The sequence below is a fragment of the Oryctolagus cuniculus genome, chromosome 3 (genome assembly GCF_964237555.1).
Source record: "Oryctolagus cuniculus chromosome 3, mOryCun1.1, whole genome shotgun sequence".
NCBI lineage: Eukaryota > Metazoa > Chordata > Mammalia > Lagomorpha > Leporidae > Oryctolagus > Oryctolagus cuniculus.
Genome location: NC_091434.1, coordinates 81,879,876 through 81,903,712, shown reverse-complemented (window position 1 = coordinate 81,903,712; position 23,837 = coordinate 81,879,876). Strand labels below are relative to the sequence as shown.

The 23,837-nt window shown below is 45.3% G+C and overlaps 1 protein-coding gene across 4 annotated transcripts in view; it reads right to left on the bottom strand.

The window, feature by feature from the left end:
• The window catches only part of PLA2R1 (phospholipase A2 receptor 1), a 125,886-nt gene extending 102,685 nt beyond the window's left edge, over nt 1–23,201 (bottom strand). For 3 of the 4 annotated variants that reach the window (XR_011387004.1, XR_011387005.1, XM_051847968.2), the window contains exons 1-3: nt 22,764–23,201; nt 2,437–2,820; nt 755–928 (exon numbers count right to left, since the gene is read on the bottom strand). Coding sequence is in view for 2 of the 4 variants with exons in the window: in XM_051847968.2 (XP_051703928.2) it covers nt 755–928; nt 2,437–2,820; nt 22,764–22,866 (661 nt within the window). In the remaining 2 variants the exon portion in view is untranslated. 4 annotated transcript variants of the gene reach the window in all.
• Nucleotides 23,202–23,837: the final 636 nt, after the last annotated feature.

The following is a 23,837-nucleotide window of genomic DNA, read 5'->3' as shown; positions in this document are numbered from 1 at the left end:
GTATGGAAGATGAAGAAATTGTAGAAGCTATATCTCTGACTCACCAGAAACAAGGTAAAGAAAACTGAATATAGACAGTAGAGGGTATATAGAAATATTCCCCAATACTTTGGAACAATTGGAAGACCTACAGGAAAATAAAGTGAATGGAGCAGTAACTGCAACAACAAAAAAAAGAACACCAGAGTTATCACAAAACCTTGAAAATCAAGTTAAGAAAAGATTTTGAGGTTAGATCTAGAAAGTGAATAGTGAGAAAAGTGTGTCAAGATGAGAATCCATTGTGGAAAGATAATAAGGGCAACTGAGATTTTAGACCCTTAAGGGCCAGCTGATGCAGGACTTGACAATGGGTTAGACACGCAGTCTGGGTGTGGAGAAAGGAGGGTGGTGGATTGGAAGGGTAACTGGGCTTTACATGCACTAAGATTTGATCTGACATATCCTGCCGGGAAGCCAGGATTAATGAGATCACACAGCATTATAATTTGTCTCCAGTTAAAGCATCCTTATGCACTGAGCTTAATGAAGAATAGCTAATTAACATCTACTGAACATAAAGTAAATAGGAATATACATCAGAATTGTCTTTTCAAGGCCAAAACAAACCCCAAATCAAAATCTGGATTAATGGAATCAGAGTGCTTATCTAGATTTCAGTTTATCAATCCTGGTGCTGTTTTTTTGGATACAGATAACTTCTAATCGTCCTTGATTCATTCGTGAAAACAGAGAAGACTGTATTTATTCTTACTGGGATCTGGGCAGAATCCCCACTTCTCATCTCTCTCATATCGGCTGGTCGTGGCGCACCACAGTGAGTCATCCTGCCGGCCTTCCCGGGTACATTCGTGATGCCACTGATGGTTGTACTGGAAGGGAAACATACACGGCGTCCCGTGGGCATTCCCTTTGCGTGTATACAGATCTAGGAGAAAGAAGTGTGCAAAGTCAGGTAAGCATGACGTCAGCTTCATCTTTGGAAAATGCCAGAGAGTTAATGTATCTTTTATGGACTGAAAATCCCTGGGAGCAGGCACATCCCTCTGTAGAGGGCTGGGCTGAGTGGTAGGCCAGGTGCTACACTCAGAGAAAGTGGTGGTGGTTTTATTTTACATATTCATTTACTTGCGCATTTACTACAGCACACTGCTACAATAGCATACGTTTTTGTGAATGTATAAGAAGAAAAATTTAATGGAGATTATCTTTTAAAATATCTTCCATTCACCCCCAATAATGCAGCCATACACACACACAGCATCTAAACTTCAACATAGGTGTTTATTCATTTACTCATTCAGCAAATATTTGTGCTGCTTTTAAGGTGCCCAGAGCTGCGGATAAAGTAGTGGACAAACCAACGGAAGCTACTTTTTGTGTAGATCTTCTAATGCTGAGGGGACAAACAGAAAGCAAAAGTACATATAAACATGATTTTAGGTAGTGGTAAGGGGTATAAGACAAATAAAATAGGGCATGAAGACAGAATGGGTGTGTGAGTGTGTGTGTGTACTTGTGTGTTTGCAACTGTGTGTGCATGTACAGGTAGAGGGGCACTGTTTTAGGTAGGGCAGTCAGCATAAACCTCTCTGAACAAGAACTGGGAGAAGCAAAGGTACAAGCTTTTGGAAAAGAGTTGTCTGGCAGAGAAACAGCAAGTATAAAGTTCTTGTGATGAGAATGTGTGTGGAGAAAAAGAGGAAGAGACGGAGGATGGGTAATGGGTGAAAGAAGTTGCACAGTAAACCTTGGGGGACAGGTCTGAGGTTATGGAATGTAACTAAGTCACTTAATTTTATTGGTATTTTTTTTTTCTGCATAAAGGTGTCCAAAATAGCAGAGGTATTGAAAATGAAAGCCTTCTTTCCCACCTACCCCCAAACTGAGCTTCCCCACAAATCATGCTTGGCACACACCAAATAACCCCTGAGAGTAGTGTGTCCTTCATCTTCAAGTCCCTTGGGATATGACTGTCACATGGATGCCAGTCAGGCATCAGGGGCATCTGCAGTGGCCTGCAGACAGTCCTCCATATGTGGGGATGAGTTTCAACAATGAGAGAAGTGGTGGCAGGGAGGTTATTATATCTGTGTAGACAAAAGTCTTCACCACAAAGAACATTTTCTTCCACCGTCCTTGTTTCCTCCCACCTTTCTCCCCTCTCCTCTTTTCCACTGATTCCCAAAACTAATTGGATGTCTCTCCTCCAGTGCCTTTACATCCTGAGATGCTCTGTTTAGCGAAATTTAGCACGTTCATCCCAAGACTCCAGGAATCCTTTCACCAAGATCAAAGAAGCAACTAAAATGTATTCATCAGAAGTTCCTTCATGTTCTATGTACTTCTTCCACACAATGCTTACACATCCTTCTTATGGGTAAATGTAATGACAATATACCCCTCCCTCCAGGAGGACTTTGAGATTATTTTTACCTTTGTGCACATGCTGGCAAATGTCTCCACTATCTGACATATAGGATATCCACTTATGAAGACGCTTCCCCGAGGCCACGATGATGTTGTCCTGCTTCACCTGGACCGTGTGCTGCAGGGGACCTGTGATCATCTTTCTGTTACAGTGCCACCTCAAGGAAACGTGGGTGGAGTCACATTCATACAGGCCTAAGGGCTGCTCTGGATTGGATAAATTCAGGCCCAGGCAACCGCTGCCTCCGATGTTGAAGAGGTGCTGGTTTGAAACCCATTTCCACAGCATGTTCTTGTTTGGTTGCTTGCAGCTCTCCAGGGTCAGGACAGATTTGCCTGCTTGGATGCATGACTTAAGGCTCTCACTCTGGATGATGAATATCCCTTTCTCTGCAACAGAAAAAGAAAAGGGGTGGTGTGAAATTTTCACCTACAGTTATGAGTGTCATGAGGATCCCAGGGTGTAAGCTTTGCTGTGTTGCAGCTGCCAGTGTTTCTGGACAGATCTGGAGTCAATTGGTTGGGTCACGAAGGACTTTATTTGCACAAAACAGAGGAGTTTGTTGCAAAGCACGAAAGGACTTACTAGAGCTAATGAGACCTCTGACCTTAGACCTTGCTATGGCTTGAGTGTTCTCATAAAAACTCATGGTGAAATTTAATTCCCAAAATGAGACAATAACAGGTGAGGTTAGGTGGAGCCTTTCAGAGGTGATTAGGGGTATATATAATACATCAACTCGAGAGTGAATCTGTTATAACAGCCAGTTTGGCTGCATCTCTGGAATACGCCCTCCCACCGCGTGAATACCCTCTGCAGTACCCTCCCCCAGCAAGGAGATCCTTAACAGATGCTGGTGCCATGCTCTTGGACTTTCCGACCTCCAGAGACGTATGTTAAATGAACCTCTGCTCTTTCGAAATTACCAGGCCTGGGGCCAGTATTGTGGGGTTAAAAGCCAGTGCTACAACACCAGCATCCCATATGAGGGCCAGTTTGTGTCTTGGTTGCTCCACTTCAATCCAGCTCCCTGCTATTGCTCCTGGGAAGGCAGCAGAACATGGCCTGAGAACTTGGGTCCCTGCTACCCACATGGAGAGAACCGGGTCAGAGTTCTAGGTTCCTAGCTTTGGCCTGGCCCAGCCAGGAGTGAGCCAGTGGAGGAAGATCTGTCTCTCCCTTTCTCTCTGTAACTCTGCTTTTCAAGTAAATAACTAAATCTTAAGAAAATATTATCCAGTCTGTGGTATTCATTGATAGCAACAGGAAGTGGACAAACATAACCGCCTTAACCATACAGGAACCAGGGCTTCCTGGTTGGTCTACTCAGATATGGTGAGTGCTGGTTAACAATAGGAGAGGAAAGACACTGGGTGGCTGGGGATGTGGTTTTCTTCAGACAGATGCGTGGGGGTTAGACACATAGCAGCTGCATCAGGAGCTGCTGAAATGAAAATCTCTCCTACCAAGTTCCTGTGGGAAAGCAAAGGGACAAAAGTTGAGTTTGCATCCTCACTGAGGATTCAAGGCTGGTGAATGAACTGGGCTTCTCCACATCAGCTGTCTGTGCTGCACCCATTGGGAGTAGAAATATGGGCACACTTTGTCACTGGGGATAGACTCATAGGATGAGTAGCCCTGTAGGTCGGGACTGGCAGTGGCAGGTGGATGCCCGAGGCACCAGCTGGGACCAGCTGAGACCCCAGCTCCAGACATGCAGTGGACCCAGCGGTCCCATGGGAACATGGAGAAAGAAGGCATTTTGTGAAATCTCCCTGAGCTCTCCCCATGCAGCCAGGAGGGGTGACCTGGGGGAGGCTCCTGTGGAAAAATCTGGTGGGACTGAACCAGGGACTTCATGTTAGTTCCCTACCTGCTCCTGCCTTTACCTCAAGCTGCGGGCCTGGAAGACACTGATTACGCACCAGTTGCCAACTTGTTTCGTCACAGGTGTTTTGAAGATGGAGATCACGTCTTGTTTCTGTGAGCTAAGCACAGAGGGTACTGACCACTTGGCAGGAGGTTGACTGAACACAGCTGCTGCTTGGGCCCGTCATTGCCTCAGCTGTGTGGCAAGGTCCTGGAGCTCTTTTGTTCTCCCACTGGTGAGGCTCCCCTCTTAGGTTTCACTTTTGTGTATTTTTTTTATTTTTAAAGATTTATTTATTTATTTTGAGAGTCAGAGTGACACAGAGAGAAAGATTGATCTTTCCTCTGTTGGTTCACTCCCCCAGATGGCTGCCAAAGGCCAGTGCTGGGCCAGGCTGACGCCAGGAACCAGGTGTTACCTCTGAGTCTCCCACTTGGGTACAGGGGCCCAAGCATTTGGGCCATCTTCTGCTGCTTTCCCAGGCCATTAGCAAGGAGCTAGATCAGAAGTGGGGCAGCCGGGGTATGAATCAGTGCCTTTAGGAGATGCCAGGGTTGCAGATAGCTGTGCTACAACTCACTGGCCCTGCCTGGTTGTGGAAACTCTGAAGGTCCATTATCAGGCTTCCTTAAAATGGCTGGGGTGGATGTCTGGTGCATTGAGTAAGATGCTGTTTGGAATCCCTGAGTCCTGCATCAAAATGCCTGGGTTTGAGTCCCAGCTCTTTTCCTAACCCCAGCTTCCCGCTAGTGTGCACCCTGGGAGGCAGCAAGTGATGGCTCAAATAAATGGGTTCCTGCCACCCACGTGGGAGACTGGATTGAGTTCTCAGCTCTTGGTTTCTGTGGGCATTTGGGAAGTGAAACAGCAGAAGAGAATTCCCCTTTGCCTCCCCTCCTTGCCATCTCCCTGCTTCTCCCCCCTCCCCCCATTTATTCTCCCCACCTCTTACTTTTTTCCCATCTTACTTTCAAACACAAACAATAAAAAATGGCTGGGGTATAGGGAAAGTCGTGCCATTGCAGTAGGGGCAGAGCAGGGGCCTCTGAGAGACTTGGGACAGTGCAGAAGGAGCCTCCTCAGGTATCAGTGCAAGGGAACAGTCCTTCATCTTGGTTCTTTTGGTTTTCTCAAAGTTAGGCTGAAGAGAACTGATTTACAGCAGGCCGAATCACTTAAGACACTGTTTAAAAAGACTGTCAATGTATTAATGAATGTTACACCTCATTGAATAATCAATAACCTTACTTATAGCCATGTATTTGAAGAATTGAATTAGTTGTCAGAAAATTTCTTTAATCACCATACATCAGAGTAAAAGAGAAAGGAGTTGGGTGAGTGGTTGGGGGAAAATGAATGGTTTTAAGGCTATTTCATTAAGATCAGGAAATTTGTTTTCCTAATGAAGGCCATGTCTGTATGGTTATTAGAAATAGTCATTCAAAATCAAATCTACCTCTCATCAATGTGATATGGACTCTGATAATTAACCTTCTTGCCAACTCTCTTTTTCACCTTTTCATGCTTGGGTAGAATGTTAACCTTAATTTCTGTTGTAATCCACTAATTACTTTCTGGCTAGCCCAGAGTTCCATTAATTTTTCATTAAAGGATAATTATTTTACTATAATGGTTCTGCAGTTCAGCTTCTATCTACTACATACATTCACATATACCCAGCTCTGCAACCTACTGACTGGGTCTCAGCCTATGCACCCGAGATCAGTGAGTAGCCCTGGCTAGTTGTTAAGAGCTCTGGAACTAGGCAGAGTGATTTCAGACCAGCTGTGTAAAATTGGGGAGATGGCTTGATCTTGGTGAGCCTTATTTTTCCAATTTGAACTGGGGATATATATAATCCTATTATGGTCTTGATAATATGTTGATGGTTCCCCCAAAAGCAAATGCACTGGGGGTTTGGTCTCCAGTGGATTATTGTTAATGGTTGAAGGATTAATGGTTGGAGGGTTGATCCAGTTATGGTGTCTGGGAGGTAGGCCTATTCGCTTAGTTCACTGGGGTGTTGTGCTAAGAAGGTAGTTCTCCCAGGAGGCTGTGTGTGTGTGTGTGTGTGTGTATAAGTGTATGTGTGTGTATGTTCAGCTCAGTTTCTCTCCGCTGCCTGGATCACCATATGATCCTTCCTCTTCATGAGCTGCCCAATCCTGGACTGGGAACTACTAAAAGTGTAAACTGAAATAAACCTTCTTCCTTCCTAAATAACTCCCCTCAGGTGTTTTAGTGAAAGTAATGCAAAGCTGAAGAATATGGATACTGATCTCTCAGGGATGTTAAGGATATTCCATTAAATAACTCATGCAATGCACACCCCACATTACCATGGGAAGTAGGAAGATACCACTAAATATGGGTTGTTCCAAGTATCTCTTAGGCTTCCTGATTCTTGGACGTGCAGTTGTAGATCTGGTGCTAATATGAGCATTCCCCCACAAGTTCTCTTTTTCCTTTATTAGCACAAAAGCTTATTGTTACTTTAACTCCTGCAGCACACAGCAGGTACATACCTTTTAGCTATAAACAATCCTGAAACACCGTGCTATCACATTTTTTTTTTTTTTTTTTTTTTTTTTTTTAAACTTTTATTTAATGCATATAATTTTCCAAAGTACGACTTACGGATTACAATGGCTTCCCCCCCATACCGTCCCTCCCACCCACAACCCTCCCCTTTCCCACTCCCTCTCCCCTTCCATTCACATCATGATTCATTTTCGATTATCTTAATATACAGAAGATCAGCTTAGTATACATTAAGTATGGATTTCAACAGTTTGCTCCCACACAGAAACATAAAGTGAAAAATAATAGATGATTTTTTTAAATGATGATGAAATCAGAGCAGACCTATTGTCATGTTTAATCCCAGTGAGAGTCAAGTTGGGAATTGATAATTTCTTTTTTTTTTTTTTTTTACAGAGGATCAGTTTAGTATGCATTAAGTAAAGATTTCAACAGTTTGCACCCCCATAGAAACACAAAGTGAAATATATTGTTTGGGTACTCGTTATAGCATTAAATCTCAATGCACAGCACATTAAGGACAGAGATCCTACATGAGGAGTAAGTGCACAGTGACTCCTGTTGTTGACTTTACCAATTGACACTCCTGTCTATGGCATCAGTAATCTCCCTATGCTCCAGTCATGAGTTTCCAAGGCTATGGAAGCCCTCTGAGTTCTCCGACTCTTATCTTGTTTAGACAAGGTCATAGTCAAAGTGGAGGTTCTCTCCTCCCTTCAGAGAAAGGTACCTCCTTCTTTGATGACCTGTTCTTTCCACTGGGATCTCACTCGCAGAGATCTTTTGCCAGAGTGTCTTGGCTTTCCATGCCTGAAATACTCTCATGAGCTTTTCAGCCAGCTCCGAATGCCTTTAGGGCTGATTCTGAGGCCAGAGTGCTATTTAGGACATCTGCCATTCTATGAGTCTGCTGAGTATCTCACTTCCCATGTTGGATCACTCTCCCCTTTATTTACTCCATCGGTTAGCTTTAGCAGGTACTAGACTTGTCTATGTGTTCCCTTTGACTCCCAGTCCCTTCACCATGACCAACTGTGAACTGAAACTGATCACCTGGAACAGTGAGATGGCATTGGTACATGCCACCTCGATGGGATTGAATTGGAATCCCCTGGTATGCTTCCAACTCCACCACTTGGGGCAAGTCAGCCTGAGCATGTCCCAAATTATACATCTCTTCCCTCTCCCATTCCCACCACCATGTTCAACAGGGATCTCATTTCAGTTAATTTTCAACACTTAAGAATAACTGTGCATCAATTACAGATCTAAACCAGTCATATTAAGTAGAACAGATAAACGTGCTATCACATTTTAGGGAGAAAAAATACCTTCCAAACAACCAGAACACAAAATCCGGTCTTGTTGTTCAAACACATGTGCAATTATGAGCTAAGAGTCTTTATCTGTTGATCTTTCACATTGCCCACCTGTGACGTCTATACTGCTGCTCTTTTATAGGAAAGAGAAAAATACATGATGTTGACAAGCAGTGTGCTGATAGGAGAATGGGTGTTTTGTGAAGAAGTAGACGTGGGAATGACACACCACTAAATGTGGGAAGAATGAATAGAAAAAGGGTAAAGAATCAGAACTCATTGATCATACTCATGATCATAAAAAATAAAAACTTTCCAAAGCAAAGATATTAATTCCAATTCCATGCTGTTACATTTTCATGCCAGCTGCGATTATGCCGTAGCGTTGCAGAAGTTCTCTAGAATGTATCATAAACAAGTAGCTGTGGTTTGCTCAAAATGATAAACTTGCTGAGGCTAGCATCGTGGCATAGTGGGTTAAGCCACTGCCCACAATGCTGGCATCCCATATACGTGCCAGTTTGAGTTCTGGCTGCTCCTCTTCCAATACAGCTTCCTGCTAATGGCCTGGGAAAAGCAGTGAAAGATGGCCCAAGTGTGTGGGCACCTGCTGTCCACCTGGGAGACCCAGATGAAGCTCCTGGTTCCTGGCTTTGGCGTGGTCCAGCCCCAGATGTTGTGGGAAGTCTGCCTGTCTCTTTCTGTCTACTGCCTCTCCCTCTCTCTCTATAACTCTTTCAAATAAATACATAGATCTTTTAAAAATTCTACCTCCAATTATATTATGTTAAAAAATTACCTGAGCCTATTTTCCCATTAAGTTATAATAAAATTTGATACAAGCACTGATAATATTCATAAATTCATTGAAAACAACTGTTTTTAAATGGACTGTGAGGCAATCCAAGGCACGTGTTAATATTCTGATTGTTCTTATATGCCCATACAGGTAGTTTTTAACAAGACCATACTGTGAAAATAAGCTGCCAGTCCTTAGTGTGTATAGTTGTTGGATTTCATGAAAGATAAAATCAAATGTGGGAGGAATCAAGATTGATTATATATGTCAAGGACATCAGTTCTGCTTGAACACTGATTAAGTGATTAATGAAGTACTGCCAGAATTACTAAATCTCTTTGCAGGAAAATGTTATTATATTTCCCTTTATAATTATAAGTTCAGGGGGACAAAAAGGATTGATTTACTAGAAGTAACTTATAAGCTAATAGCTATCCATTTTATAAAAAGATAAAATCCATGGCCAATAGATTCTACTTTCTCCTCCCTGGTTCATTTTAAGAGATCATTTCAGACCCACCCTTTGGCCCAATGAAATAACACATACTCTTGAAAGGCATGAGAGGAGAATGTTCCTTGATTAACTGTTGAACTTAAGACACTTCTTTCATAACTTCATGTGGAATATTCATTCATCCAACCAATGAGCATTTATTTGGGGTGCCAGTTAAGTGGGAGACACTCGGTAAGGCAATGGGAGAGGGGTAATTATCTGCCTAAATATCTGTCCTATGAAACCGTACTATTTTTACTGGTATCATGGGAATTTTCCTGCCTTAAGGAAGAGTTCCATCAGTCCCAAAGAAAATATTATAATTGCACTTAAAATAACTCCTTAAAAATAAATGAGGAAAAACAGGAAAATGGGTCAAACTTTAAGACAATTGATGGGGCCTGCACTGTGGCGTAGCAGGTAAAGCTGCCACCTGCAGTGCCGGTATCCCATACGGATGCCGGTTCGAGTTGTGGCTGCTCCACTTTTGATTTGGCTCTCAGCTATGGCCTGGGAAACAGTAGAAGGCGGCCCAAGTCTTTGGGCCCCTGCACCCACATGGGAGACCCAGAGGAAGCTCCTGGCTCCCGACTTCAGATTGGCACAGCTCCGGCGGTTGTGGCCAACTGCGGAGTGAACCAGGCGATGCAAGTCCTCTGTCTCTCTCTGCCTCTCCTTCTCTCTGTGTAACTGACTTTCAAATAAATAAATAAATCTTAAAAAAAAATAAGACAATTGACTGGGCCCCCATCTGATGGGAGATGGGAGTAGACAGGACTCCTTGGTGTCATCAGACTCTCTGACTGGGAAGTATGGGTGCACACATATATACTTGCCCATTTTCCAGGCTGGTCAAACAGACCAGAGCTGGAAGGAATCAGAGTGAGGCAGAGGAGACTAACTAAATCAAGAACATGAACTCTAGATATTTTTTTTTTACAAATCCATTTTGTCTTAATAATTTCATACCAAACTAAGCAAGAATGATATCCACTGTAGGTCTAGCTTTATTTACATATATTCATTTACAACCTAGTAAGAAGAAAATGAACTGCTATAAATTGTTGACAAGTGTTTTGAAGTAGGAGGTGAAATTTAAAATAAGCAGTCATTGAAAGCCTCACGTGACATGTCTGGAATCCTGCAGGAAGATATTTACATCATAGGCTTGCCTTCAAGGAACTCATGTTCTTCTTCTATTCCTTTACTAAAATGTAAAGAAATAGTTGTAACTTAATGCCACAACATATTTTGATATAAGAGTTATAAGCACAATAAAGTAAAGCTAGGGATAGAAAAGGTCAAGTTACTCTAGACAATCAGAGAATTCAACATTCCCTTCCACATTTTTATTCAACAAGTAGGTATTAGGGACCTATCATTTGGAAGAATGGGAGCACACTAGTGGTCAAGACAGGGATGGATGCCTGTACTCATCACTGTGTTGTGGATAGTGGAGCAGGGACCTTCTTTATAGAGAATGCCATCAAAGCTCAGACATGATGAAAAGAATCAGCTCTGGGGTGATGATGGCTTGGCTATATGAAAGATTTTAGTGATAGCAGGGTATGGAGTTGTAAAGAGGTGATTCAGAGCCATTTTATGAAGGACTTGCATCTTACTCAAAAATTTGTCTATGATTCTTTAGATAAAAGAGAGCTTTTAGAAGAAGAGGAGACACAACCAGTGGCATAGAAGATGAATCAGAATGGTGAGTCATTCAACAGAAACATTTATTGGGTACCTACTGTGCTATTTTAGGTGATGGTACAAATGAAGACTCATCACCAAGCTTTGCCTGGAGGAGTTCTCTTTTAGGCGGGATGAGATGGTGCATGAGTGGTACAAGAGTGGACCTGAGAAACAGTTTGCAGACTATTGCTGTGACCAGAGCAGGGACTGAAGGCATTGGCGTCAATGCAATGGTGATGCAGAGGGACTGCTTAGACTGCAGTCAATAGAGTGAGACTTCAAGGGGAAAGAAAGGACAGAATTAGGTGATGGATGGAATGTGAGGATTCTGGGAAAGGAAGTTGCAGTGACTGGTTTTCTGGCTTCTGCTATTCAAATGGCTTGTCAGATGCCTGTGGCCAATCCCTAGAAAGCCGTTAAGTTTGAAGTGTAAAACCTGGGGCTATTTGGACAGCTCGATCTGGCTATCTGAACAGTGTCCACTGGAGGTACCACTACAAAGTCTCCTGAGGCCTTTCCACTTGGCTTTCAGAACCCTTCTGATCACCTCCACCTGCCTTCTATCTAGCTACCTTCTGCTTTAGACAGCTCTCCCCAGAGAACAAAGCCGAATGAAGGTTTGAACTATTAAGCGAATATGACAAAGTGTGAACTGTTAAGTCTGGGTGAGGCTTTTGCATGTAAAAAAGCACTCAGAAATAGAACAATTACCAAAGAAGTATTCTTTTTTAAGGTGGCATTTTTGGCTTTCACGAAGGACTTTCTGGTATTTAATAAATTACACCACGATGATCATCCAATGCAGTTACACACATGAAGTCAGCCTCTGTACTGCTCTATATTGAGGGGTCTAGAAGGAAAAGTTCAAGTGCACAGTTCATGTCAAGTGCAATGTTTAACCCACAGCTTGAACACTGCAATCCAATTTCAATCTGCTTCCCTAGGCCCTTGGGTTTGTCCACCCTACACCTACCCTTGGGCTTACCCACTTCCTGCCCTGCAGCATCTCTTGGGTTTGTCCATTTTCTTGCTGTCCCAACAGTATTTCAGCTGTGGAAAGGAGGTTATCCTGAGGTAGTAGGGGAGGACATCTCTCTTCTGGAACCAGTCTGAAGGGACCTTCTGCAGTTTCACACATTCGGGATCTCTCTGTCTTCCCCACCTAGTGAACAACGGAGCAGATCTGATTGTGCTCCTAAGATTACTCTGAGCAGGAAGGGACGCCGTGAGCTGCTACTCATGGCTGAGTGATGCAGAAAATCTGGAGACTTAATATGACTTTCCAGACCGGTGATGTAGGAATTTCCCATGTTGGACAGCTGCCTGAACAGAGGTCTTTAAGGAACAGATCCATAGAACAAAGTGAGAAGGGGGCCAGCCCTTGCCACCTCTCTGCATGAAGAGGTACCCTGCATCTCAGATCATCTGAGTTTTAGTGTATGGCCCTTAAATTCAGAAGCCTTTGGGTTCTCATGAACTGCCTTCCATGCGTCAACTAAAAAAGTTACCTTAGTACATTTAAAAAAAAAACCCTCACCCTGGCTTAGGACTTCCTTCTCTTTGACCTGTCAGAGTGCCATCAGTCCCTGGCTCTGAGCCATCTTTATCCCTTGCAGCTTCTGAACCTGGGCAATCACCACCCCCACGGGCCCGCAGGACGCCCCTGCTCAATCTCTATGTGGTCCCTTCTGCTTTGTCTTCAGTCTCCAAATCGCCGCCCCAAGTTCCACGAGACACTGAATACTCTTGCTCACATGTGGGAAAAATGAAACCCAGCTTAATCAGCTTCATGGGGTTGCAGTTTGTGTGGCTTCAAATCGCCAGTGACCAACCCCCTGCAGGTAGCTAACCCTTTCGGACCGTCCAGGCCACTTGTCCCGCCCCAGTGCTCCCTCTCTGCCCTTCTCATTTAGCAGGCGCTGACCAGCCCTTGCAGAGGATCTGACCTCTCCTGGGGTGCTTTGCTGTATTGCCTTTTCTTACCAGTGAGTTTTGAAGACCATTTCCCTTTAGGCTTTGAGTCTATTCCCCAATCATTTTCCCTTGATTTACTTGGAAAGTATCTATGAGTCATTGCTGGGGCAAACATTATTACTCACAGTGGCTGGGCTATTATGTTATAGACTGCCCTGAAAATATATGGTCTCAGTACCAGGGAGCCCTCTTACAAAGAGCCAGTCACGGCAAGACACAAAGACAGACCCTGTCCAACTCCCCTACAAATGCCTGCATGTGGAAGTCCCAGTGGAAATGATTCAAAGACTAGGTCACCCAAACAAAAACAGAAAACAACTCTGCCGTAACCAAAACAGCTCTGGAAATGGTGTGACATCACTAAAGGCAGAAGTGCTGACTCTGCGCTCCCCACTGGAACCACTTGGAGAAGGTGCCCCCTTAAAAAAGGACATGTACTTCGATGAAAGGTAGACATTTAAAAAAAGTGAAACATATTTTAATGGTAGACTTATTATTGTTATATATTTATTGCATGAATTTGCAGAGGTTGCATAACAGACTGACTTGAACAGCAGAGATTTATTTTCTGGAAGCTGAAATTGAGATCAGGGCGTCAGCAGGGTTGGTTCCTTCTGAGGACTGCGAGAGAGGGATCTTAGTCGACTCTCCTTGGCTTGGGGGTAGCCACCTTCTTCCTGTGTTTCTTCGCATCATTTGTTCTCTCTGTTTATTTATGTGTCTAATTTTCCCTTTCAGTCAGATTAGGATTACCCTAATCCCCTCATTTTGACTTGTTTTTCTCTGTAAAGACTGTACTGTCAAGTAAGTTCCCATTCTGGTTTCATAGTGTGTTAGAACTCCAACATATGAGCTTGGGGTGGGTGGAAGCATGCAACTGAATTCCTAACAGTCTCTATCTGTCTTTTTTTAAAGATTTATTAATTTTTACTTGAGAGTCAGAGTTACACAGAGAGAGGAGAGGCAGAGAGAGAAAAAGAGAGAGGTCTTCCATCCAATGGTTTACTCCCTAATTGGCCGCAATGGTCGGAAAGGCACCAATCTGAAGCCAGGAGCCAGGAGCTTCTTCCAGGTCTCCCATGCGGGTGCAGGGGCCCAAGGACTTGACCCATCTTCTACTGCTTTCCCAGGCCACAGCAGAGAGCTGGATTGGAAGTGGAGCAGCTGGGACTAGAACTGGCGTCCATATGGGATGCCGGCGCTTCAGGCCAGGGCGTTACCCGGCTGTGCCACAGCGCTGGCCCCCTCTCTGTCTTAATAACAGTGGCCACAAAATTTGCAGGGTCCAGGGTAAAATTAAAATGTGTGGCACTAGCTGGATGTGGGGAAATCAAATCACATTTCCCTTCTCATTGGCCTTTGAAAGATTGCAACTCTTGTGCCATACCAGGCTCAGAATAATACTGCGTAACTGGACTGGGACAGGTGACAGCTTCCTACTCAGTCCCTGTAGAAGATGCAGTGGGGCTGCCAATCCAGTTGGGACAACTGCTGCCACGCCTGACCTGAGACACCACAGGCCTCCACTCCCAGCCCCAGGCTTCCATCCTCTCGTGCACTGTGGTAGGAGGCAGCAAGGGTTATCAGGCAGGAGTTAGGAAGAGGCAGCTGAAAACCCATTCCAGAGAGCTGAGGAAGTGATACCAGGCATAACTGAACTTGAACTGAGGCACCAAGCCTTTGGCCCACGCTTCACTGTCCCATTGGACTTCGTGCATAACACACAAATTCAATTATCAAAAATTATTAGGAATCTGAACACGGCAAGCTACAGATGATCAAACCCTAAGTGTGAGCTCCTTCTGAGCCCTCAGAGCCTGTGCTGGTTCCGTGCCTGGAAGCTCTCCCTGTTCTTATTTGCTATGGAAAAAAGCTTGTGGTCAGCTGCAGAGCCCATCTCTTAAGGCAGAAGTGCCTAAAGCTAGAAGAGAATCTGCTTTGGTGTCCCGATCTGCATGGTGGGTTTTGTAATGGTGTCAGTGCCATAGGACCCTGGTAAGGATTGCATCAGCCACAATTATAAATATTAATAATAGCAAGAGCAAACCTTATCACTGAACACAGATGATGCCCAAAAAAGCAGAATAAGCAAAATAATCACTCTGAATTTCCTGTTTGTATTTTTATCACTGGAAAGAGATGGTAAAATCCAGAAATAGCAAAATTTCTATATTAGCACTATTTCTTAACAATAGTGTCTGGAAAAAGCCATTAATTGAAAAGTCACATGGCCACACACAGAAGTAGAAACTATTTTGGTTGTTTCAATTTTGAACAATATTCCTTTCACTTTGATCAACTCAAACTATAATTTATGTTCCTAGCTAGGCACTGGGATGTCTCATAAAAGACTTTCAAGGATAATTTCTGACAGAAAATGGAGGGAAGCCTCTGTTAATGTCTCAGATATATAACTTTGATAGGTTATATGAGGATTTGCCTAAAAGGAATGAGTTCAGAAGAGTCAATTCCTAAAGGAGCCATCTCCTCAGAAAACCAGATGTAGATAAGCCAAGTGTTAAGTCAAGGAATGGGAGTTCAAGACATAACTGACCTATCTTTGTGGACTGACCTTGCTGGCCATGGGCTTGGAAGCAGCATGTATGGTATCAGTTCTTTTGGCAGCTTATCAACAATAATAGGAAAGAGGTTAGAAGCTTACTGAGAAAGGGTTGAAAGGACCAGGAAAATTGGAAATCCATGCCTATGCACAAAGGCTTGTGAGGAAAAGAGCCAGTCAGAGGAAATGGGATGAGAAAAGTATGAAGTGGAAGAGAAACTGAGGGATGACAGGCAAGGCAAGACAAGAGAACAAGTCCGGATAGTTGGCAGCTTAAGCACTAACCATGTCTTCACTTAAATTCCACATTTTCAGATTAGAAGAATGGCTCATTGCCTAAGGATGCAGGAAGTGCTTAGAACAAGAAATAAATCAATAGCTTTGCACATTTCAGCCTCATGAAAATACTCAGCTCCACAAGTGGAAGTGCAGAGGTTTGGAAAGGAAGAGTTCCAGAGAGCAAGAGGCAGCCATCCTGGTCCTCCTGTTGCAAAAATCAAATTGCATGCTTCCATCATGCAGGGGGATATGAAAGAGATAGGTCATGGGGTCACAAGACCATCCAGATATCCTTTTTTTAGTTAGTGCTGAGTGTGTGGTTTGATCCCCTGTAAGCACAAGTTCCTTAACACTTCTTCATATGTAAAAGCAGGATTATCTATTAACATTACCTGCCTTGGATTCAATGTGTTGATATAAAACAGCACAGAATAACCACTTGCCAGACATTAGAAAATGTTTGGAGCAATAGAGACGGACACTGTACCTTTGTATTGAAATAAATGGAAACTATGGGGAGAATCTCAGGACCACAGCTCCTCCCCAGTGCTGCCTGCAGGGTGGCTCTCACCACCTCCTTTCAGAAACCTCTCCCAGGGCACCTTCTCTTTCCTTCCTCAGCCATGGGGTGAACTTTGGAACTGCTGTTCCTTGCTATTTACAATGGCTTGGACAGCAGCAGGCTCCCATTGTCTCCCTCCCCTCCCCTGCCCTGAAGCCTTGACCCTCCACACAGATGACTCAACATTCTTGTCTAGTGCTTTCTCCACTGCAGCTTGTGGTCCATTAATGGTCATGAAATCAATTAAGTGTATCATGCCCACCCCTGAATGACAGAGTAGAAAAGTATCCCCATGTCACTTTATATAAGGATATTTTTATACAAAACTTTAATTTCAGAGATACACTGGTGTGTGGGCGCACATAGGAATACTGTGGAGTGTTATGTAAAATGTATGTCTTATTGTGGCTCATTGACAAGAGTCCTGCATTCTACTCTGGCCCTAGCACTGCTCTGACATTTGGTTCTTCATGCTCCTCTTCCATGAGGCCTAGCTTCACCTGTTGTCCCACTTTTGTAACCATTCCTACAACCACATCTTGAATCTGATCACTACCAAGAACAGACCCATTGCCCAAACTTGGGATTTCCATCATATAACTACCATTCCTCCTATTTTGCAACTTCTCCCACTTTCTAACTTTCATGGAGTCTACTGTTTTAAAAGTTTCTTTGAAATTTCTTTTTTTTTAAATTTTTTTTTTTAACTTTTATTTAATGAATATAAATTTCCAAAGTACGAATCATGGACTACAATGGCTTCCCCCCCATACTGTCCCTCCCACCCACAACCCTCCCCCTTCCCACTCCCTCTCCCCTTCCATTCACATCAAGATTCATTTTCGATTATCTTAATATACAGAAGATCAGCTTAGTATACATTAAGTAAGGATTTCAACAGTTTGCTCCCACACAGAAACATAAAGTGAAAAATAATAGATGATTTTTTTTAAATGATGATGAAATCAGATCAGACCTACTGTCATGTTTAATCCCAGTGAGAGTCAAGTTGGGAGTTGATAGTTTCTTTTTTTCTTTTTTTTTTTTTTTACAGAGGATCAGTTTAGTATGCATTAAGTAAAGATTTCAACAGTTTGCACCCCCATAGAAACACAAAGTGAAATATATTGTTTGAGTACTCGTTATAGCATTAAATCTCAATGCACAGCACATTAAGGACAGAGATCCTACATGAGGAGTAAGTGCACAGTGACTCCTGTTGTTGACTTTACCAATTGACACTCCTGTCTATGGTATCAGTAATCTCCCTATGCTCCAGTCATGAGTTTCCAAGGCTATGGAAGCCCTCTGAGTTCTCCGATTCTTATCTTGTTTAGACAAGGTCATAGTCAAAGTGGAGGTTCTCTCCTCCCTTCAGAGAAAGGTACCTCCTTCTTTGAAGACCTGTTCTTTCCACTGAGATCTCACTCACAGAGATCTTTTGCCAGAGTGTCTTGGCTTTCCATGCCTGAAATACTCTCATGGGCTTTTCAGCCAGATCTGAATGCCTTTAGGGCTGATTCTGAGGCCAGAGTGCTATTTAGGACATCTGCCATTCTATGAGTCTGCTGAGTATCTCACTTCCCATGTTGGATCACTCTCTCCTTTATTTATTCTATCGGTTAGTGTTAGCAGGTACTAGACTTGTTTATGTGCTCCCTTTGACTCTTAGTCCTTTCATTATGATCAATTGTGAACTGAAATTGATCACTTGGACTAGTGAGATGGCATTGGTACATGCCACCTTGATGGGATTAAATTGGAGTCCCCTGGTATGTTTCTAACTCTACCATTTGGGGCAAGTCAGCTTGAGCATGTCCCAAATTATACATCTCTTCCCTCTCTTATTCCTACTCTTATCAAAACTTCCTGCTCTGAAATATTCTACTGAAGCTGACTTAGCTCAGCCTTAACCTTCCAGGTGGTCTTTTGCTACCTTCTTCAAATACAAAATTGACCATGCATTTCCTAAACTTTAGTGTATGATTTGATTTTCTTTATCCAAAAGCAAAAGCAATGACCAATTCATTCAACTTGACTTGATTTCTAAAAGCAGAGGGCCTCCAGCCAAACTCTTCACTTCCTCATCTCTCTCATGCTTCCTAATATAGATGTGTTACTTCTGCCTGTCCTGTCTGTGAACCTACTCTGGGGATCTATCCCATCCACAGCGTGTGCCTTATACCCCTAAAATGGCCAGTTAGCCATGGGAAGGTCTCTGACTCAAGTGCAGAGCACAGGGACTGGCCAGCATATGGGGCAGGTAACCAGACTGTTCTCTTAGGACATGAAAGGGCTCTTGCCAGGAAACTGTGAGAGCAACACAAGAAGGGTCCTGCAAGTCAAAACAGAAGAAACCAGTCAGTACAAAGGAGTCCTGGACAGGGACCACCATGCAGTCCCAGAGAGGGACAGAGCAAGTAGCTGCTGCATTCCAGTGGTCAGTTCCCAGGAGGCTTGGTTGCATAAGACAACTTGTTCCTGAGTCTCCGTAAAACCCTGGAACCCTTACCACTGGCCCCACATTTGCGTGGGTGACCTCCATGGAGACTTTTTCTTTGCATCTAAAAGAACCCAACCAGAGTGGTCAGCTCACTCAAATGTAATTGTTGCCCCGTATGTGGTTCTTGCCTTTGCACAAGAAATAGGCTCTCCCAGGAATGCTCTGTGTCCTTTTTTTCTGTATTATGACAGCTACCTACTCATCCTTCAAGAAAACAAATGCCCTGTTGTAAGTCTCCAGCTCCCCCGGCCACTCCTCTGCATCCCATGTTATTACAACACCTACCCACTGTTGGGTAACTGTTTGCGTTTCTGTATCTGTCTCTGGATGCTCTGCTACTTGTACAGGGTCATATCCTACTCTTGTTTTCACCTCCCAAACCTAGAGTGAGTGGCACATTCTGTTGGTTGCCTACTCACATCCCCAAACCTGGAGCTCACTCACCTGCAGACAGTTCCTATGCACTGTGACTTTCTGGGTCTGCTAAGAGTATTTCAGGAGGCCACAAACACCAGGGAATTAGTGGCCCAGAAGGGAAAGCAACCCCTCAATCAGTGTGGTGGTGGGAGGCTGCGGATCAATACCTCAGCTTATTTCCTTTGGGGGACTCACTGAGTTCTAACAGTGCCTTAGAAGGTCCTTTGAGCCCCAGTAGCTCATAGTGGAGTTCTTCTCTTCTTAGCCTCATTTCCTCCCTCCCTTTACCATGTTCTCTAGAATCCTCCCCCAAAGAAACTACTTGCCCCTAAATAAATGCCTGTCTCAGGCACTGCCTTGGGATGAACCCAGTTAGCACCAGAGATAAAGCACACAGCGCTCAGCTTGACAGAGAGTGAGTGACTAGCTGAGGCCATGAGCTCCTCACTCCCTTCTCACTGGCATAGGGAGTCAAGAGTGCCCCCTTGTCCTTATCCTGTTTCATTTTCTTCACTCCAGATAGTACTGCAGGTCAAGTATGTTGACCTCAGGTTCATCAGCACTCTCACTTCCCTTGGCCACTGTCCATTCAGGGAAGCCTACCCTGATGTAGCCCTGGCCTCTCTGTACTTCTGCCTCCACCCAGCTGAGCACTGTAGAAGGAAACTCTCCTGCCAGGTTGGTTGGGCCATTTCACATTCATGAATTCCAGCCCTTGCTGTATCTTCAAAAATTTTTGCCTTGCCCCTAGTTCACTTTTCTTGAGTGATGACTATGTCCCCTCTCACCTGTTTGCTTGCCTCTTCTTCCTTCTCCCACTACTCTTCCAGTATCTGAAGTCCTGAGTGAAGTGTCAAGTTTTAGTGCTACATGGAAAAAGGGCTCAAATTCTAGATCAGGGAAATAAGCCACGATGAAACCTCTTGGTATAGCCTGTCAACCTGTCAAATGGTCTGGGCTTGCCAGAGGAAGGAGGTGCCATGGTGACAGTGCCACAGAAATACAACACTTGGGTAAGTTCCATCTCTACAGATGAGGAAAACAGGCACAGTGAGGTTAAGTAACTTGCCTAAGGTTATGCAGCTAGTAAGTGGCATAGCAGGATGTTAACTCGGACAGTCTGCCTCTGAAACTCATGAACTTAATTACTGTATGACACTGCATATTGATTTCTGCATATAAAACTATTGGTAAATATTGAAAATGTAGCACAATAGAATCCAATATAATCCATCATCTGCCTCCCAATACACATTAAACAATACATGTCAAACACTTCAGATGAAAAATACTGTTTCTATATTATGTGCATTATTACACACCTAGTATGAGTGGATATGAATCTAAAATGAGTGTGCACTTTTCTCCCAGTGGTCCCATGGATGTCCACCCTGGCTCAAGGTAAACGGAAGTACTGAAACATAACTGGCTCTGTGGTAGGCGTGCTTCAGCTTCCGCATCTGAAGAATGGACGGTGGGAGTCAAGTGTCTCAAGCCTTTTCCAATGCTAAGATTTTGTTGTTTTTCATCTTTGAATAGACAATAAAAACCTGATTTCAAAGCTGGCTAGATGACACCTGAAAGCCCACAGATGTGGGAGATTGGAGTGAGGGAGGGGAGCCTGTGTGAGGATCGCTACAAAATCTCTGTGCTATTTAGGACTTCAGTAGCAGCATTTTCATGTCTAAATCACCCATGTCAGACGTGTGAGCCCCCTTCAGATTTGCAAACTGCTCCTGGAGGTACAGGAGGTAGCAGACAGTTCTTATTTCAGAGTATCCTTAATGTCTAAAAACAGGCACTGATTAGGAGCTGTCGTAGGCCAGGATTTGGGTGTGCTGGATATAGAAAGGATTAGCCCATCAGCTGCTGGCTCAGAGGGTCACAGGCATACATTCCGTGTGGCCCAGTTTCAGCTTCTGTCTGGGCTGCTACCTGTCCTGCCGCCTTCCTATCAGGCCTACATGTTTTGATTTTTTTTTAAGATTGATTTTTATGTATTTGAAAGGTAAAATTTCAGAGAGAGGTCTTCCATCTGCTGGTTCACTCCCCACATGGCCACAACAGCCAGGGCTGGGCCAGGCTGAAGCCAGGCGCCTGGAAGTCTATGCAGATGAATGGCAGTAGGGAAGCCATCATTCACAGCTGTTCCCAGGTACATTGGCAGGGAGCTGGATCAGAAGTGGATTAGCTGGGACTCCAAGTGGAGCTCAAGTGGGATGCCAGCGTCACAAGGCAGCTGCTGGCCACCAGGCCCAGAGTTTAAAATACACAGGAAGAGCTACTGCATGGTAAACTCTTGGTGGGAATGTACCACACAGTGGGGTCAGATGTGAACCCACAGAAACAATTTTTACTGGCCTGACCAAGGAGAGAAGAGCATGTATGACCTTTGGTCACTTTAGAATAAGGTTGGTGTCAAACATGACCCTATTAAACCTCCAAGGTGTGCTAGGAAATGGGGTCTAGAAAAGACCACCTCGAAAGTGTGCACACAGAATACTGGGGAGGGAAAAGAAGTGAGCACAGGCTCGCTGACACTAGCTTAGGCCCTTTCTCCCAACAGAGAGGATGGAAGAGGCCTGGTGCTCCCCCAGGTTCATTTGCCTCCCCGCTGCACCCCACCTCCCTTCACACAGCAGCTTTTGCCCTGGGACTTGGCTTTTCTGCCTCACAGGTGGCCATTGCTGATTGCAGGCCCCTGCAGGCCAGAAACCAGGGCTCCTTGCCCACCCCTTCAGTGGGCTTATGTTTAGTACGTGTGCAGTAAAAGGGGAGCTGATCGGTGTGCGCTCCGTGTGCCGTGCCCAGAGAAACTGTGCTAAGGGGGTCATTTGTGCCATTCCCCTAGCTCCTCGGGGGCCACAGAGGTCCTCCCTGTCCCGTCCCCACCTCTGCCCCCACCGCCTCAGAGAGGCCTTCATACAGTCTTGTTTTGTGTCCCGAAGGGGCTGAGAGGGGCGGCCTGACCTGGGGCCATTCCTCAGGTCGCTGCGCACATCCCATGCGCTTGCTTTGGGAGGGGACGAAATGAGACATCTTTTTTTTGGGGAGGATCTCGAATAAACAAGTCCGTTTTCATTTTGTAACAGCTTCTCTTCTCCCGTGCTGGAATCGTCCTGGTTGCCAAAGACCCAGCCTCGCCCCTCGCCGCGCCCCTGCAGAGGCGGGGAGGCTATTGGGCCCGCACTGGCGGTGCAGGACCGCCCCAGCCGCAAGGGGCCTTCGTGGGAGTCCAGAAACGAGACCCCCAAAACACGGCCAGCCCCCAGCTTCGCCCCTTCCTGCTCTCCCTCGACCACCCCCGCCCCGGCGACACTCACCCTGCCACTTGAGGACCCGCTCGGGAGAGAGCGCTGCCGCCGCGCCTTCGGTGCAGCGCCGCGGCGCTCCCAGCAGCAGCAGCAGCAGCAGGGACAGCAGCATCGCTAACCACTGAGCTTGCCCGCGCGCCCCTTCTCGTGCCCGCGGGGTCGCAGCCTCCTCCGCGCGGCACCGGTCCCGGACCTCGCCCCCGCTGCGCCCCAATCCACAGTGTGCAGCTGCTCCAGGCTGTGCACGGGGCTGGCGAAGGCCGAGCAGGGAGCTTTTCTCCGCCCTCTCTACTCGGGCTTGGGGAAAGAAAAGAGGGGGTGGCCCATCTGCCCGTCCCAGAAATTCCTGCCTTGGGGGTGGGGAGAGAGGAGGGGAGAGGCTGCGGGTGTGCGCGTTCTGGGGCTCCTCCCGCTTTCAGCGCCGCTCTCTTCTTTCTGGGGAAAGCCAGGAAAGAGTTGGGATGAGCGAGTTGAGAATCTCCAGGACAGGAAGTCTGACATGTGGGTTTGCAAACCCTCCGGATTCTGGTAAACACTGAGAGTTTGGCCTCGGGCAGCTGGGAGTCAACGGAGCTGCTCGGCGAACCCAGGCGCTGTGGGGGCCTCTGGGACTCTGGCTCTGAAGGTGGCACACGTGAGACCCCTAGGGGCCGCCTCGCCGTCCCCACCCGCCTCGTCCCCACCCGCCTCGCTGGAGTAATCTCGACGTTATTCCCTTTGAGCTTTTCTGTGTGTTTTAAAAATGTTTAATATCTGTGAGGGGGCGTATTTGGGGGGGAGGGAGAGGGAGAGAGGGGGAGGAGAGAGAGAGAGGAGCTTTCCCATCCTGTTTCGCTTCCTGGCTTCCTGAATGCCAGTATCAGCTGGGACTGGGCAGGGCTGAAACAATCTAGGTCTCCCACGTGGGTGGCAGGAACCCAATTACTTGAGCCTACACTGAGGCTTCCCAGGGTCAGCACTGGGGCGGGAGTCGGGTGGAGGAGTTGGAATCCACCAGTGAACCGGTCCGGGGAATCAATCAACCTGGATGTGGGTCCAGGTGTGACTTTGTTGCTCAATGACTGCCCTCTCCTGTTTAAAAAA